The sequence below is a fragment of the Schistocerca serialis genome, chromosome 1, assembly GCF_023864345.2.
Source record: "Schistocerca serialis cubense isolate TAMUIC-IGC-003099 chromosome 1, iqSchSeri2.2, whole genome shotgun sequence".
Taxonomy (NCBI): Eukaryota; Metazoa; Arthropoda; class Insecta; order Orthoptera; family Acrididae; genus Schistocerca; species Schistocerca serialis.
The window spans coordinates 620140603-620157478 of record NC_064638.1 but is presented as its reverse complement, the minus strand read 5'-3'; the positions used below and the strand labels follow the sequence as shown (position 1 = coordinate 620157478).

The window sequence follows — 16876 nt, the reverse complement described above, 5'->3', positions numbered from 1 at the left end:
GAAGAAACGTCTTTAGTCTAATAATTTGAACACGTCTGTAATATTTTAGGGAGGCACCTGGGTTCCAGGCTTGATCTTGCTTTCACATTTGATGCTAAGATGTTATTCCAAAATATAGACAGCCTTGGAAATTCCGTTTGTTTGTAAGGTGGAATTTACAGTAGATTGGGGTGGCAGTGAGAATCTTGACTGAGGACGGAGATACCAGGGTAATCCACAGAGTTGTGTGAACAGCTGTGCCAAGGTGGCTCAGTGGCTAACACACCTGCCTAGTAAGCAGGTGACCTGGGTTTGATTCCCAGCCTTGGTACAAATTTTCACTTGTTGCTTCAGTCTATATACATAAAATCATGCCTGTCTGAGATCAGTGAAGTCTCTGAAGTTGTGTCATTTCAATAAAAATTATGTCCCCATACAACAAACGTGTCATAAACAACCTGTAGCGACACATGGCAGAAGTGTACACTGTATTTTGTTCAAGAAACGATGCTTGAAAGGCTTCTACATGATCACAGAAAACTTTACCAGGTTTTTGGACTAACAGCTAAAATGAAATTATGTTGCTGATTATCTGCTTGGAAACAGACACATCAATAGTATGCAGTCCTCAAATTCTAAACATAAAGGTGCTACAAAAAATTAAACAACTAAAGATCACTGTCCCTCCACTTCTGCGGATAATAAAATTCATGTTAAGGATTTTTCCTGACAAGGGAACATCACTAACTTGAGCTCATATTTTAAGGAGAAGGAAGAAAACCTGTAGAATATCAGACTCAGCAATCAATCATGAGTAAGAATTTGGGTCACGATTCTGATAGTACACAGTTATTACATTTTGAAGGTATAGCTTTTAAACTTTCCCGCACACCAGTTTTTTGTCACTCGCACCACCCCAATGAAGTAGACCGTCCGGATAGCCACACAGTCCAATGCGCTGCTTCCCGAGCAAGAAGGCGTGCCGGACCCTGGCAAGAATCCGCCCGGCAGATTAGTTTTGAGATCCGGCGTGCCGGCCAGCCTATGGATGGTTTTTAAGGCGCTTTTCCATCTTCCTCAGCGAATGCGGCCTGGTTCCCCTTATTCCGCCTAAGTTACACTATGTTGGCAAATGCTGCACAAACACTGTCTCCATGTACATGTACACCATAATTACTCCACCATGCAAACATTGAGGTTACACTCGCCTGGTATGAGACACTCCCTGTGGGAGGGAGGGGGTGGGGGGATGTCCACTGGGGGCCAAACTGTACAATAACCCTGGGTTCAGTGTGGGGTGGTGGTGAGGTGGGTGGATTGCTGTGGCCTATTGTGGGGTTGTGAACCTCTGAGGGCTACAGCGGGACGAAGCCTCTCCATCATTTCTAGGTCCCCGGTTCAATATACAATACACACACCCTAATGCAGTAAGTAGTCTAATGATTGAGTGTGAAGTACTGTACAGTGGAGAGACACCCAGAGTTCCCCAATTCATGGGATTTTGAAGATGAGGGAAGAGAAAGGGAGAGGTGAAAATATTCGCCCAACGTGCTTTGAAATCTTGTCTGAGCACACATGTTATAGTAAGTAATATGACCACATAATATGTCAATCTTACACACATGTTCACCATTACTTTAACAATATTCACATTTTGATATTTTGCAGCTATACATAGTCTCAGAATTAAAATGAATAAACCTGGGCAACTGAAGAACAGTGACATTAATAATTAAATAGCACTATGCTCTTCTTTAATGAGACAATTATCCATTTCATTCATTTACACTGAATCTGTAGCATCAGCTACAGGTTGTAAAAAGAACATTCTGACACAACGAACATAGCATGTTACTAATTTCAAAACAGTATTTCTCAAATCTCTATGTAGTCTACATATATAGCTACATCTACACCAATACTCCGGAAGCACAAGGGTGTGTAGCACAGAGTACTTCTGGTGCCACTAACGATCTCCCGTTCCTGTTCCACTTGTGAATGGCACATGGGAAGAACGACTGTCAGTAAGCCTCAGTATTAACTCTAATTTTTCGAATTTTCATTATGGTCATTTTATGAGATGTATGTGGGATGAAGTAATATGGTGTCTGACTCTCCGCAGAAAGTATTCTCTCGAAATTTCAATATTAAACCTCACTGTGATGCACAATGCCTCTCTTGTAGCATCTGCTACTGGAGTTCGTTGACCATCTCTGTAATGCTCTCACGCCAACTACACAATTCTGTAATGAAATGTGCTGTTCTTCACTGGGTCAACTCTATCTCTTCTATCTGTTAAGGGTCCTAGATTAATGAGCAATTTCTCAAGAACCGGTGAAACAAGCATCTTGCAAGCCACTTCTTTTGTAGATGAGTTACATTCCCTTATGATTATTCCTATGAATTGCAGTCTAGCACCTACTTTTCTTACTATTTGTTTTAAGTGGTCATTTCACTGAGATAGCTCTGGATAGTTACTCCTGGACATTTTACAGTAGGTACTGTTTCCAGCAATTTGTCATCAATAGTATAGTTACACAGTAGTGGATTTCTTTTTCTATGCATGTGGAATACATTACATTTACAGGGTTATTACAAATGATTGAAGCGATTTCACAGCTCTACAATAACTTTATTATTTGAGATATTTTCACAATGCTTTCCACACACATACAAAAACTCAAAAAGTTTTTTTAGGCATTCACAAATGTTCGATATGTGCCCCTTTAGTGATTCGGCAGACATCAAGCCGATAGTCAAGTTCCTCCCACACTCGGCACAGCATGTCCCCATCAATGAGTTCGAAAGCATCGTTGATGCGAGCTCGCAGTTCTGGCACGTTTCTTGGTAGAGGAGGTTTAAACACTGAATCTTTCACACAACCCCACAGAAAGAAATCGCATGGGGTTAAGTCGGGAGAGCGTGGAGGCCATGACATGAATTGCTGATCATGATCTCCACCACGACCGATCCATCGGTTTTCGAATCTCCTGTTTAAGAAATGCCGAACATCATGATGGAAGTGCGGTGGAGCACCATCCTGTTGAAAGATGAAGTCGGCGCTGTCGGTCTCCAGTTGTGGCATGAGCCAATTTCCCAACATATCCAGATACACGTGTCCTGTAACGTTTTTTTCGCAGAAGAAAAAGGGGCCGTAAACTTTATACCGTGAGATTGCACAAAACACATTAACTTTTGGTGAATTGCGAATTTGCTGCATGAATGCGTGAGGATTCTCTACTGCCCAGATTCGCACATTGTGTCTATTCACTTCACCATTAAGAAAAAATGTTGCTTCATCACTGAAAACAAGTTTCGCACTGAACGCGTCCTCTTCCATGAGCTGTTGCAACCGCGCCGAAAATTCAAAGCATTTGACTTTGTCATCAGGTGTCAGGGCTTGTAGCAATTGTAAACGGTAAGGCTTCTGCTTTAGCCATTTCCGTAAGATTTTCCAAACCGTCAGCTGTGGTACGTTTAGCTCCTTGCTTGCTTTATTCGTCGACTTCCGCGGGCTACGCGTGAAACTTGCCCGCACGCGTTCAACCGTTTCTTCGCTCACTGCAGGCCGACCCGTTGATTTCCCCTTACAGAGGCATCCAGAAGCTTTAAATTGCGCATACCATCGCCGAATGGAGTTAGCAGTTGGTGGATCTTTGTTGAACTTCGTCCTGAAGTGTCGTTGCACTGTTATGAATGACTGATGTGAGTGCATTTCAAGCACGACATACGCTTTCTCGGCTCCTGTCGCCATTTTGTCTCACTGCGCTCTCGAGCGCTCTGGCGGCAGAAACCTGAAGTGCGGCTTCAGCCGAACAAAACTTCATGAGTTTTTCTACGTATCTGTAGTGTGTCGTGACCATATGTCAATGAATGGAGCTACAGTGAATTTATGAAATCGCTTCAATCATTTGTAATAGCCCTGTATTTATGTTTGGGGCCAACTACCCAAGGCTGCACCATTTATCAATCCTCTGTAGGCGTTCTGAAAATTGATACTTTCTTCTGGTCTTGCTACTTTCTTATAGACAACTGCATCATCTGTAAACAGCTTAAAGAGTTTCCGATGCTTTCCGCTAGACTGATAAGACTATTTACATTGTATATAAACAAACTGCCTTGAGGTCACTTTACACCTGTTATTTTGTTCCATTACGACCGACATGTTGAGTTCTATCTGCAAAGAAGTCTCAAATCCAGTTGGAAATCTGTCAGGTATTAAGTGTCTGCAGTGGGGCGGAGTGAGTGACAACCAGTTTAAAAGCACACGTTTAAAAGCTGTAAGTTTGGAATATCATAACTGCATAATATCAAAACGGCCCAAAGTTTTGTGCAGGATTAATTGCTGGGGCCCATATCTCCTCCTTAAAATGCGAGGTCAAATTGGTGATGTTTCCTTGTTCAAATTTCATCAACTTCATACACTTACAGCAATAATTACATCTACCTTCCAAGTCAAATGCATATAATTTTTTCAATATTAATGAGAAGTAAAACTAAATGGAGAACATCACTGGCGGCCTTCGGTTGGAAAATGTGTCTTCTGATGAAATGTACTGCAAGAAGTAGCAGGAATTTTGGGAGAAGTAAGTGATGTTCATTATTTATCAAAGTTTTAGTGCCCAATGCGCACATACCACACTCATAAAATAAAAGTTGATTTCATCAAAAACTTTATGCAAAATGTGCAATACATTTTATAGTTACATAAATCATAAGGACTATTAGCTACACATTCTACAGTTGCCCTGTATTCACAACTTATTCAGAAAATTGAGACAAAGTGACCAGGTCTACAAGGTCTTTTACATAATGCACAAGCTTTGTGTCCATCTTTGCACAGGAACCGATACCAGAAAGGTGGTCTCCAAATGCTGCATACATGTGCTCCTGTCCATTTCTCAGACTTTGGCAGGTGGCATTACTAGACGAGATAGATGCAGCCTTGGGAAGAAGTTTGAGAAGATCACTGACCTATTTAGGACTCCACAGACTGGTGTATCAGTAACATCTACCGTATTTACTCGAATTTAAGCCGCACTCGAATCTAAGCCGCACCTGAAAAATGAGACTCGAAATTAAGGAAAAAAAAATTTTCTGAATCTAAGCTGCACCTGAAATTTGAGACTCGAAATTCAAGGGGAGAGAAGTTTTAGGCCGCACCTCCAAAGCGAAACAAAGTTGGTCCATTGTAATATGAGACACAATTTAGGTCGAATGAATGACGATACAGCTACAGTAGTTTGGTTCGAGCCGTAAGCTTAGCAGTTAAGCTTTACCAGGTAACCATTGCTATGCCTCAGGCGCTCCGTCCGTATTTATACGGGTACCCTTCGTTTTTCACGTGTTTCGTCTGGTTTGAATTGATTGCTTATTTTTCTTTGATCTGATAAGTGCTGTTCTCTTTGTTATAGGTGTTTACGTCACTCCGAGCTGAAAATGCATTATTGTACTGTGTCATTCATTGTTTGTCGCATTCTGATAATGAATGTTTACAACCTGTCGCCGCTCGCGGCATGGTTTGCTTTTGTGCGTGCTACCGCTGCTTACAATAATAAAAAGAGAGGAATTGTCTCAGTAGCGAAACAATGGCAAGAGACTGCTATTTGTTGTTTTTTACACTGCTGCTTGCTTTGTTAATGATCAACAAGAACCAAGTAATAAACTGCGTATGATAGAATATGTTCTGAACGAGAGCTTAGCTAAAATTTTTCTCCGTTTGAAAATCTTTGCAGACGCCTCTTTAGTACATTACTTTCTGCACAGAAATTAGTCATCTTAGATTCAAAAATCTAGTCAATTGCTGTGCTTCATTTCTGACTGTATCCCTATTAGGCATAAGAATAATACGAATATAAACATGATATGATATGTGTATACTTCCGCGTTTGCTGTTGTCTCACTCTAGTTTCGTAGTTTATTAGCCAGACAGGATTTAAATGAGATAGCAGCAAACACGAAAGAATACATGGCAAAATGTTTATATTTGTATTATTCTTATGGTGAAGACAATACTGCCTGTGATTCACAAAAGTTCCCATTAGCAACCATCTCTTCTCACAGGTAGGAAAAAATTCAGAACATAGAATTGGCCATACTGACAAACATTGCAAACAGTCTTGCCAGTCGGACTTTCGTAGTACATTGAAAAGCTGCTACATTCGAAGATGAACAATACGGAATTTGAATTTACTTCGTTGGATAATGTATGAAAATGCAGTGGTCAAAATTCGGGGCGGAGAAAAAAGCTCGTCTTCCGCTTTTTTTTTTTTTTTTTACTGACGCAGAGGTTTTGGTGCCAGTATTTATCTTTGTGCCTGCAAAGCATGCCTGTGTAGTGCTACATATATTCGACGGCAGAAGTTATTTGTGGCAGCACCTACCAACATATTTCAGAACTTCCGCTTACTTTGCACTCGATTCTAAGCCGCAGGCGGTGTTTTGGATTACAAAAACTGGAAAAAAAGTGCGGCTTAGATTCGAGTAAATACGGTATTTGCAGAGCCATGTAAAGATTCCAACTAAAATCTTACATAATAACAGCAGTGCACAGACTGGCCAATTTAGATACTAAAGATATAGTACACTTTTTCATACAAGTATTAAATAACACAGAGATCTACAGTTCCATACAGGCCACAGCAAGAGTACAATCACCCAAGGCAATGATGACAGTATTATGGGGACAAACTTTATCAACAGAAAACTGTATGTCTGTCTGCAGTCCAGAATTACTGCGCCTCTCCTTTGTAGCCTGCAAGCTTCCTATTACTCTCCTTTACTTTCAGCTACTGGAAGGCTGTGTAACAATGTTTATATTTGTGTACCACTTAGCTCTGAAGAAAGAAATTGTACAAAAGTATCAATGTTTAATTTTAATTTATGCACCTATCAATCACTTATACTATGAGTTGTTATCTTCACTCATTCAGTTTTTTTATATTCCACCAAGGATTTTTTTTTTAGCACTAAATGTATGTTTTTAAGCCATTTAATCTGTCTTTGGAGGTTTCCTTCCAGGACATTATAAATATTAATTAATCACAGCCTGTATGCTAAGACAGACAGAACTTCTCTTTGGACTGTTTAAATCATCAGCAATTCTCAGTTTTAACTATATAAACAAATAATTACATAACCTGCATGCAACTTTTGAAAGAATGGAAAATATCACTTGAAATATAAAAGAAAGAACTCCTGAACAAGCCTTTTCCCTAAAAAGCTTTATGTTGCTCCTCTCAGCCCTACATGATGTAAGAAAAAAATAATTCTAACAAAAAATAATTAAGTCAAGACACACAAAAACATTTTACATGACTAATGAGGTGTCCTAACATACTACAAACTGTACTCACCAGGTAGAGTACAGGACGGCGGTGGTGGTGGAGCTGGGGTGGGAACAGGCTCTGAATGTCTTTTCAAGAACGGATGATTAAAAAATGTGTCAAAATTCATGCGGTCCCTAGCATTACGTCGCAACAGCCCCATCAAGAGATCTGTTAATTCTGGTGATGTTCCTGGTGGTATCCTTTCAAGAGAAATTCAAAAGCCATTTGTACACAACTGCTGAAACTGCATGGGTAACACACTATAGCCATAGCCATTATTCTTGTAATATCTCAATGAGTTAAGTAATATCTCTGCTAATAACCACACACACAGGCTTTAAATACAATGTTAAAATGATGGTACAATTGTTATCAGATATAAAAGAGTGTTGTTGAACTTCGAAATGCTTCCCGTTAGTTATGCCAAAACACAAAAGGTAGCTTCAGTGTCTTACACAACAGAAACTTATCAGAAACATTTGAAATAAAATTCAACACAGACACTAACAGAAAGACAGATTACACAAAATTCAACCAACAATGATGAACTGAATTTTTCCTTTGATTTAGGAATCATGCCTATTTTGGACAGTGTGTCCATGTTTAGGCATATATCCAACAATATATTACACTACGGAGCGAAGTTACTACATTGTAAGCTTTTTCTTTACTTAATATCTTTGAATGTTCTATGGATTCTATGAAGTTAGTATTACAGAAAAGACTTTCATAAAGACCTAACCACAACTGGACTTACCAAAAAGGCTCTTTTCTGTAAGATTTTGTAGGGTACACATTATATTAGTTAAAATGTAGAGGATGATTAGAAAAAGTTAATTTGCAGTACCTACAAGCCTGATCAACAGCTTCTCCAGTTAATAAATTTATATAATTAAATAAGAGAAGTTGCAGAGTTTAATGAAACATCATAAGCATTAATGAAGAATGGAAAGGACATATAAGGGAGGAGGAAAGGAGAGTGGCAGTAAGGAATGTGGAAGTAAGGGAGAGTGGGATGAAGGGGGAGGGAGGTATCACAGACAAGTGAAAAGGAATAATTATATGAGAAATAATAGAAAGTATCACATGACCAAGACAAAGAAAAAAAAGCAATAAGAAAATGGACTGCAAATGAGGTGACTATATCAATCTGTTACTACAAGGGAACACATTTAGCAATATTCATTTAGAGGATGGCATATTTCTTTTTTGTTGAATCAATTTTTCCTTTGCAACAGAATTTGCACCAATCTGAAACTTCTTCACTGATTAAAATTGTGTGCCAGTCTGAGACTCGAACCTGGGACCCTTTTTCTTTTGTGAAGGGCAAAGGTGTCAGGTTTGATTCACAGTGCAGCACTTAGTTTTAATATGCTAGGAAGTTTCAATTCTTTTTCTATTTATAAATGACATTCAAATAAATTAGATATGATATGTTTCTCCATTTTTAGTTTTCTAAGTACTACAATGACAACAATCTAGGATTAAGAAATCTGAAGCAGAAATACTTACTTTGGAGACAAATTTCCATTTTTCTCATAAAACTGTTTGAGAGCGGGTGGAGTTTGGGCCTGAAATGGAGCCTTTCCAGTCAGACATTGGAAAACAATTGTGCCCAAGCTCCACAGATCTGCCTTCGCATCATACTGGAGAGACATTATAACTTCTGGAGCCTAGAAAAGACCAGAAGTCCCTCTAATGATGTGTGCGTATACAAGTGTCTTTATAATAAATCTTCAAAATTTACAGAACTTTATCCATTTAGGCGGTGTTTAAACAGTGGATAAGACAAACAACTGCATACGAGTTATGTTTGACACACAGTCCACAAAAAGGCATTTTTGAAGAATGGGTACTGTGGAGCGAAGACCAATACAGTTTTGTCACAATTCTTTACTATTTTTACCGGCGATAATTACCTACAAGTAAGTTTCAGGCAAATGTGCAGAAACACACACAAATGATATGGCCATTTGACCAAGGTGTCTTTATATGTGCAGTTTTGTTCATTGTGAAATACCATGAACTTTTTTCCTTCTGCATACAGCATTAAATGTATGTGTTGTTGTTGTTGTTGTTGTTCTTGGTGGTGGTGGTGGTGGTGGTGGCCTTCAGTCTGGAGACTGGTTTGATGTAGGTCTCACTGCTTATCTATCCTGTGCAAGTCTCTTCACCCCTAAATACCTACCACAGCTCATACAAGTATTGTATTGAATCCCCCCCCCCATTTCCATTACCAAACAGACAAGTCCTTGATGCTTCAGGATATGTCCTATCAACCTATCCCTTCTTAGAGTCAAGTAATACCTTAAATTTATTTTTTCCCCAAATCCGATTTCATATGTCCTTAATTTGTAAATCAAACTATCCATCTAATTTTTAGCTTTCCTCTACAGCACTGTGCTTCAAAAGCTTCTATTCTCTTCTTGTCTGAACTGCTTATCGTCAATGTTTCATTTCTGTACAAGGCTACAAACCAGACAAATACCTTCAGAAAAAACTTCCAAACATTTAAATTTATATTAGTTGTTAACCAATTCCTTTTTAATTCTTTTCTTGCTACGGCCACAATGTATTTTATATCTTTTCTATTTTGATCATCACTACTGCTTAAATAGGAAAGTTTGTCTACTAATTTTACATTCTTGTTTTCAAATTTAATTCGCTCAGCATCACTGATTTAATGTGATTACACCCCATTACCATTGCTTTGCTTTTGCTGATGTTCATCTTATAACCTCTTTCCAAGACACTGTCCATTCTGTTCAACTGGTATTCCAAATCCTATGTTGTCTCTGACAGAATTACATCATTATCAGCAAACCTTAGTTTTTATTTCTTTTTCCTTAACTTTAATTCCATTTCCAAATTTCTCTTTCAGATCCTGCACAGTTTGCTCAATGTACAGATTGAATAATTTTGGGACTAGACAACAACCCCGTTTCACTCCTTTCCTGTCCTTCAACTATCACAACTGAAGTCTGGTTTCTGTACAATCTGTAAACAATCTTTCACTCACTTTATTTCCCCCGGGCTAGCTTCAGAATTTTAAAAATTGTAGTTCTGTCGACATTATCAAAAGCTTTCTCCTAATCTACAATTGTCAAAGGTAGATTTATCCTTCTTCAACCCACCTTCTAGGGTAAGTTTTACAGTCAGTAATGCCTCACTTTTTGTATGTTTCTCTGGAACCCCAACCGATCTTCCTTGAGTTTGGCTTCTACTAAGGCGCTTTCGCTCTCTCTCTCTCTCTCTCTCTCTCTCTCTCTCTCTCTCTCTCACACACACACACACACACACACACACACACACACACAATCTCTCTTGCAAGCAAAGCATGACTTAATGAAAACTGAGGGTTCGTAGTATTCACACCTGTCAGCCTTTTTTTTTTTTTTGCAATTGGAACAATTATATTTTTCTTGAAGTCTTAACAGTAACATTTCTGTATTCTCACTGCAACATTGTTTAAATAGTTTAGAGTCATCTGAAAGGTGAAGATTTGTACGTAACTCGTGGTAAATTATCAAGAGGAACACCTCAAAAGCTTCTAATGCCATTATGGTTAGCAAAAATAGAAACAAAATGGTACTTATTATGGATGTCATCTTATTAAGTATGGTGATGGGGGCAGAAGGGTAATATTCCTCATTCAATAAATTGTATGTGTTGCATGCATGTAGATTCTTACAATGGTGGCAGGTAAAATGCAAATGATATTCTACACAGCTTAAATAATTTTGTGATCCTGACTGATAATTTGCAAAAGTTCTAATTTCACCGTTAACTCTAGGAGAGACAATGAAGGTAACTACTCACCATATAGTTGGGAAATTTAGCAGTAAACTAAAAACACGGCAGTTGTGTTCGGTAGAGTGGGTGATAAGGAGAGGGGAGGGGAACAAAGAGGTGAAATGAAATCCAGTCTGGTCCTACGCATGGCCTATCTCTTCAGACACAGGGCCCCTTCTAAAGAATGCACAACTTATGCAAAGTTCACTGCAGCTTCTGCTCAACCTTTTATGCAGTCAGGACCACCAACCAGTTATTGTTATGGCGTTGTTGTTATAGTTGTTGTTGTCTTCAGTCCAAAGACTGCTCTGATGCAGCTCTCCATGCTATTCTATCCTGGGCGAGCCTCTTCATCTCTGAATAAATACTGCAATCTACATCTTTCTGAATCTGCTCACTGTATTCACCTCTTGGTCTCCCTCTATGATTTTTTTATTCTCCACACTTCCTTCCAATACTAAAAATACTAAATTAGTGATCCCTTGATGCCTTAGGATGTGTCCTATTAATGAACTCCTTCTTTTGGTCAAGTTGTGTCACAAATTTCTTGTCTCCCCAATTCTATTCAGTATTTCCTCATTAGTTACATGATCAACCCATCTCATCTTCAGCATACTTTTGTAATCCCACATTTTGAAAGCTTCTATTGTCTTTTTATCGAAACTGTATCATCCATGTTTACTTCCATACATAGCTATACTCCAGACAAATAGCTTAAGAAAATACTTCCTGACACTTAAATCTATATTCAATGTTAACAAATAACTCTTCTTCAGAAATGTTTTTCTTACAATTGCCAGTTTGGATTTTATATCCTCTATATTTCGGCCATTGTAAGTTATTTTGCAGCCCAAATAGCAAAACTCATCTACTACACAACACTGAGTGTCTCATTTTCTACTCTGAGAGAGGTAGCACAGTGGCTAGCATAGTGGAAATGCATTCGGGAGGACGACGGTTCAATTCCACATCCAGCTTTCCTGATTTAGGATTTCCGTGATTTCCCTAAATCGCTCCAGGCAAATGCTGGGATGGTACCTTTGAAAGGTTGGTTGGTTGGTTTAGGGATGAAATGGACCAAACTGCAGAGGTCATCGGTCCCTTTTTCCAAAATACTAAAAAATACCCACAGAGAATAAAATATGTTCAACAGAATAGGAGACAGATGACACAGAACAAAAGAAACGTAGACAAGGACCAGACAAAACAAAAGAAGATCACACGGAGTGCGACGGGTTGGCCGACCATAGGAAGAAAAAAACAAAAAAAAAAAACACATTAAAAACTGAGTTTAAAACCGTAGGCCAAAGGCCAGAAACAACACAAAACAATCAAATAAAACAGAAACACTCAGATTAAATGATAAAAACCCCCTGCCCAAATAAAACGTAAAACTAAGTCAGCAATAGCAGAGTCATCTGTTAAAAGGGCAGGGAGCGAGTCAGGCAGTGGAAATGACTGCCTGAGCACAACTAAAAGTGGACAGTCTAATAAAATTTGGACCACTGTCAAAACGGAGCCGCAGCAACATAAAGGTGGGTCCTCACATTGCAATAGGTGGCCGTGCGTCATCCATGTGTGCCCAATGCGCAGCCGGCACAGGACAACAGACTCCTTGCGAGAGACCCGCAAGGAGGACCGCCACACATCGGTCGTCTCCTTAACAGCCCACAGCTTATTCAGCGATGGCAGGCCACGCCACTCATCAGCCCACATCCCAAGCACCTTACGGCGCAACACCAGCTGCTGATCGCGAGCTGTGAGGCCGATCTCCAAAGCTGGGGCGTCGATCGCCCCTTTGGCCAGCCTGTCAACACGTTCGTTCCCCGGGATGCCAACGTGACCTGGAGTCCAAACAAAGGCCACCGAACGACCAGAACGGGTAATGGCGGAAACAGACTCCTGAATAGAGGATACCAGAGGAGAAGAGGGAAAGCAGCGGTCGATGGCCTGGAGGCTGCTCAGGGAGTCACTGCAGATGAAGATGGACGTACCTGAGCAGGAACGCATATGCTCAAGAGCGCGCAATATAGCCACCAGCTCTGCAGTAAAAATACTGCAGCCAGCCGGCAAGGAGCGCTGTTCAACATGGTCAACGTGAGCAAAAGCGTAGGCAGTGCGACCATCAACCAGGGAACCATCAGTGTAGACAGCCTCACAGTCCGAAAATGAGGCGAGGAGCGCGAGAAAACGGCGACGAAGGGCTACAGGCGGAACCGAGTCCTTGGGTCCCTGTGCCAAGTCCAGACAGACGGACGGGGCAAACACCAGGGAGGCGTAGGTGCACGGACCCGGAAGGGAGGCAGAAGAGGGAAGGACCCCAGTTCCGACAGCAGGGACTGGACGTGGACAGCTATGGAAAAGCCCAGATCTAGGTCGCCTTTCGGGCAGATGGAGGACCATGGCAGGGAAAAGCAGGCGACGATTGGGATGGCCCAGCGAGCAATGCACGTGGACAGCATAGTCAGCGAGCAGTCGATGGCGGCGAATGCGCAGCGGGGGACCCCAGCCTCCACCAGTAGACTATCCACGGGGCTCGTACGAAAAGCGCCAGTTGCAAGCCGAACCCCACAGTGGTGTATGGGGTCTAACAACTTCAACACTGAGGGTGATGCAGACCCATAGGCCAGGCTCCCATAATCAAGCCTGGACTGCACAAGGGCCCTGTATAATCGCAACAGCGTGCAGCGATCCGCACCCCAAGATGTGTGGCTCAAGCAGCGGAGGGCGTTGAGGTGCTGCCAGCACTTTTGCTTCAGCTGAGTAATATGAGGAACCCATGTGAGCCAGGCATCAAAGACGAGTCCTAAGAAGCGGCAAGTGTCCACCACTTCAAGCAGGTGGCCGTCGAGGTAAAGTTCAGGATGAGGGTGGACCGTCCGATGCCTGCAGAAGTGCATAACTCGAGTCTTGGCTGCAGAGAACTGAAAACCATGAGTCAGAGCCCATGATGCGGCCTTGCGAATGGCTACTTGCAGCCTGCGTTCGGCGACTCCCGTAGTCGTGGAGCTAAAGGAGATGCAGAAGTCATCGGCATACAAAGAAGGAGACACCGACGACCCCACGGCTGCAGCCAGACCATTAATGGCCACTAGAAATAAGGAAACGCTCAACACCGAGCCCTGCGGGACCCCATTTTCCTGTGTATAAGATGAACTAGAGGCGGCACTGACTTGCACCCAGAAAGAGTGGCGCAATAGAAAGGTTTGAAGAAAAGCCGGGAGCCGACCACGAAGACCCCACTCATGCAACGTAGCAAGGATGTGATGCCTCCATGTGGTGTCATACGCCTTCCGCAGATCAAAAAATACAACAACGAGATGCTGACGTCTGGCAAAGGCCGTACGGATAGCAGATTCCAGCCGCACCAAATTGTCCGCTGCAGACCGGCCCTGACGGAAGCCACCCTGGGATGGAGCGAGGAGACCACGCGACTCAAGGACCCAACACAAACGCCGCCCCGCCATTCGAGCAATTTGCACAAAACGTTGGTGAGGGTAATGGGACGATAGCTGTCCACCGCCAGTGGGTCCGCACCGGGCTTCAAGATGGGGACAATAACACCCTCTCGCCATGGCGACGGGAACACGCCTTCGCTCCAAATGCGGTTAAATATCGCGAGAATGTGTCTCTGGCAGTCCCTGGAGAGATGCTTCAGCATCTGTGCGTGGATGCAGTCTGGTCCTGGTGCTGTATCAGGGCAATCGGCGAGGGCAGCGAGGAATTCCCTCTCGCTGAAAGGAGCATTGTATTTTTCAGAACGACGCGTGTGGAATGAGAAAGGCGTCCGCTTGGCTCGCTCCTTTAGAGAGCGAAAGGCAGGGGGATAAGATGCAGTCGCAGAGCTCTTAGCAAAGTGCGCGGCAAGCAGTTCAGCAATGGGGGCAGCATCCGTGCAGACAGCGCCGTCCAAGGAGAGCCCAGGTACACCCATAGGGGTCTGGTATCCATAAATCCGCCGGATCCGGGACCACACGAGCGAGGGGGAGACACGGGAGCCCAAGGATGAGACGTACCTCTCCCAGCACTCTTGCTTACGCCGGGCAATAAGACGACGGGCCAAGGCACGGAGCCTCTTAAAGGCGATGAGGGTCTCCAGAGACGGGTGCCGCCTATGACGCTGGAGAGCCCGCCTACGATCGCGAATAGCCTCAGCAATCTCCGGCAACCACCAGGGTACAGCCTTCCTCTGAGGGAGTCCAGAAGAGCGGTGGATGGCAGCCTCGGCCGCCGAAATGATGGATGTGGTTAAGACACGGACTACCTTGTCAATGTCACCCTGAGGGGGAGACTCAATGGTGGCAGCGGAAGTAAAAGCCGGACAGTCAGCCCTGTGGAGAGCCCAGCGGGGCAGGCACCCAGAAGAACGACACTGGGGCAGCGACAAATAGATGGGAAAATGGTCACTACCACACAGGTCGTCATGCACTCACCATTGGACAGACGGTAAGAGGCTAGGGCTGCAGATGGAAAGGTCAATGGCGGAGTATGTGCCATGCGCCACGCTAAAGTGTGTGGAGGAACCATCATTTAAAAGCGAAAGATCGAGCTGTGCTAATAAATGCTCAATGGTGGCGCCTCGACCTGTCACCACTGACCCGCCCCACAGAGGGTTATGGGCGTTGAAGTCGCCCAGTAACAAGAAAGGTGGCGGCAATTGGGCTATCAGAGCAGCCAGGACATGCTGCGCGACAGCACCATCCGGTGGAAGGTAAAGACTGCAGACGGTAACAGCCTGTGGCGTCCACACCCGAACAGCGACAGCCTCTAAAGCTGTTTGGAGAGGCACAAACTTGCTGTGAAGAGAGTTAAGGACATATATGCAGACGCCACCAGACACCCTTTCATAAGCTGCTCGGTTCTTATAATCACCCCGATACCCACGGAGGCCGGGGGTTCGCATTGCTGGAAACCAAGTTTCCTGCAGAGCAATGCAGAGGAAAGGATGAAGGCTGATAAGTTGGCGGAGCTCAGCTAGATGGTGGAAGAAACCGCTGCAGTTCCACTGGAGGATGGTGTTGTCCATGGCTGAGAAGGCGTGAAGGGACTAGGAAGACAATTTACGCCGCTCTTTCACTCGCTGCCTCCGATTCAGAACCCACACGAGTGACATCCATGGCGTCTGAGGGACCGGCGAGATCCAGGTCTTCAGCAGACACCAGAATCTCGACCTCGTCCTCAGACGCTGAGCTTTTTGGTAGCGGTGGGATGGGTGCCACCGCAACGTCGTTAGCCTTGGGGACTTTCTTCTTCTTCTGTTTCTCTCGCTGTGCCTTCGGTGGGTCAGGCTGGGAGGGCCTCACTGGGTCAGTGTCAGGGACAGACGATGACCGGGAGGCCCTACGACCAGGGACCGGTGGTTGTTTGAGCCACTTGCGGCTGTCTGCTTTCGGACCGGTCGGAACTTGTGAAGGGAGATCCCCAAGGGATCCCTTCCTGGCGAGAGGAGCCGAAGAAGACTTACGCTTCTCCGGCTGGGAAGGGGGAACTGATGTCCCCGATGGTTGGGGGGGGGGGGGGGGTGTTGCTCCTGAAGTAGATGGAGCAGGAGCAACAGGGAGTTTAGTGCCCCCCACCAAGGGGGCAGGTGTGGGCCTTCGACTCTGAGAGCTGACTGGAGCGGATGGAACTGTAGCAGGAGTGACAGTTGCGGCATAAGAAGATGTCATGCGCACTGGATGAAGCTGATCATATTTCCGCTTTGCCTCAGTGTACGTCAGGCAGTCGAGAGTCTTGATTTCCATGATCTTCCGCTCCTTCTGCAGAATCGGACAGTC

General features: G+C 43.5%; 1 protein-coding gene across 1 annotated transcript in view; it reads right to left on the bottom strand.

Moving 5' to 3' along the window:
• LOC126478137 (serine/threonine-protein kinase unc-51) overlaps positions 1-16876 on the bottom strand; it is a 171557-nt gene that overhangs the window by 118275 nt on the left and 36406 nt on the right. Inside the window, exons 9-10 of the mRNA XM_050103676.1 lie at positions 8820-8980; positions 7335-7507 (exon numbers count right to left, since the gene is read on the bottom strand). Of these exons, the coding sequence (XP_049959633.1) occupies positions 7335-7507; positions 8820-8980 (334 nt within the window). The remainder of the gene's footprint in view (positions 1-7334; positions 7508-8819; positions 8981-16876) is intronic.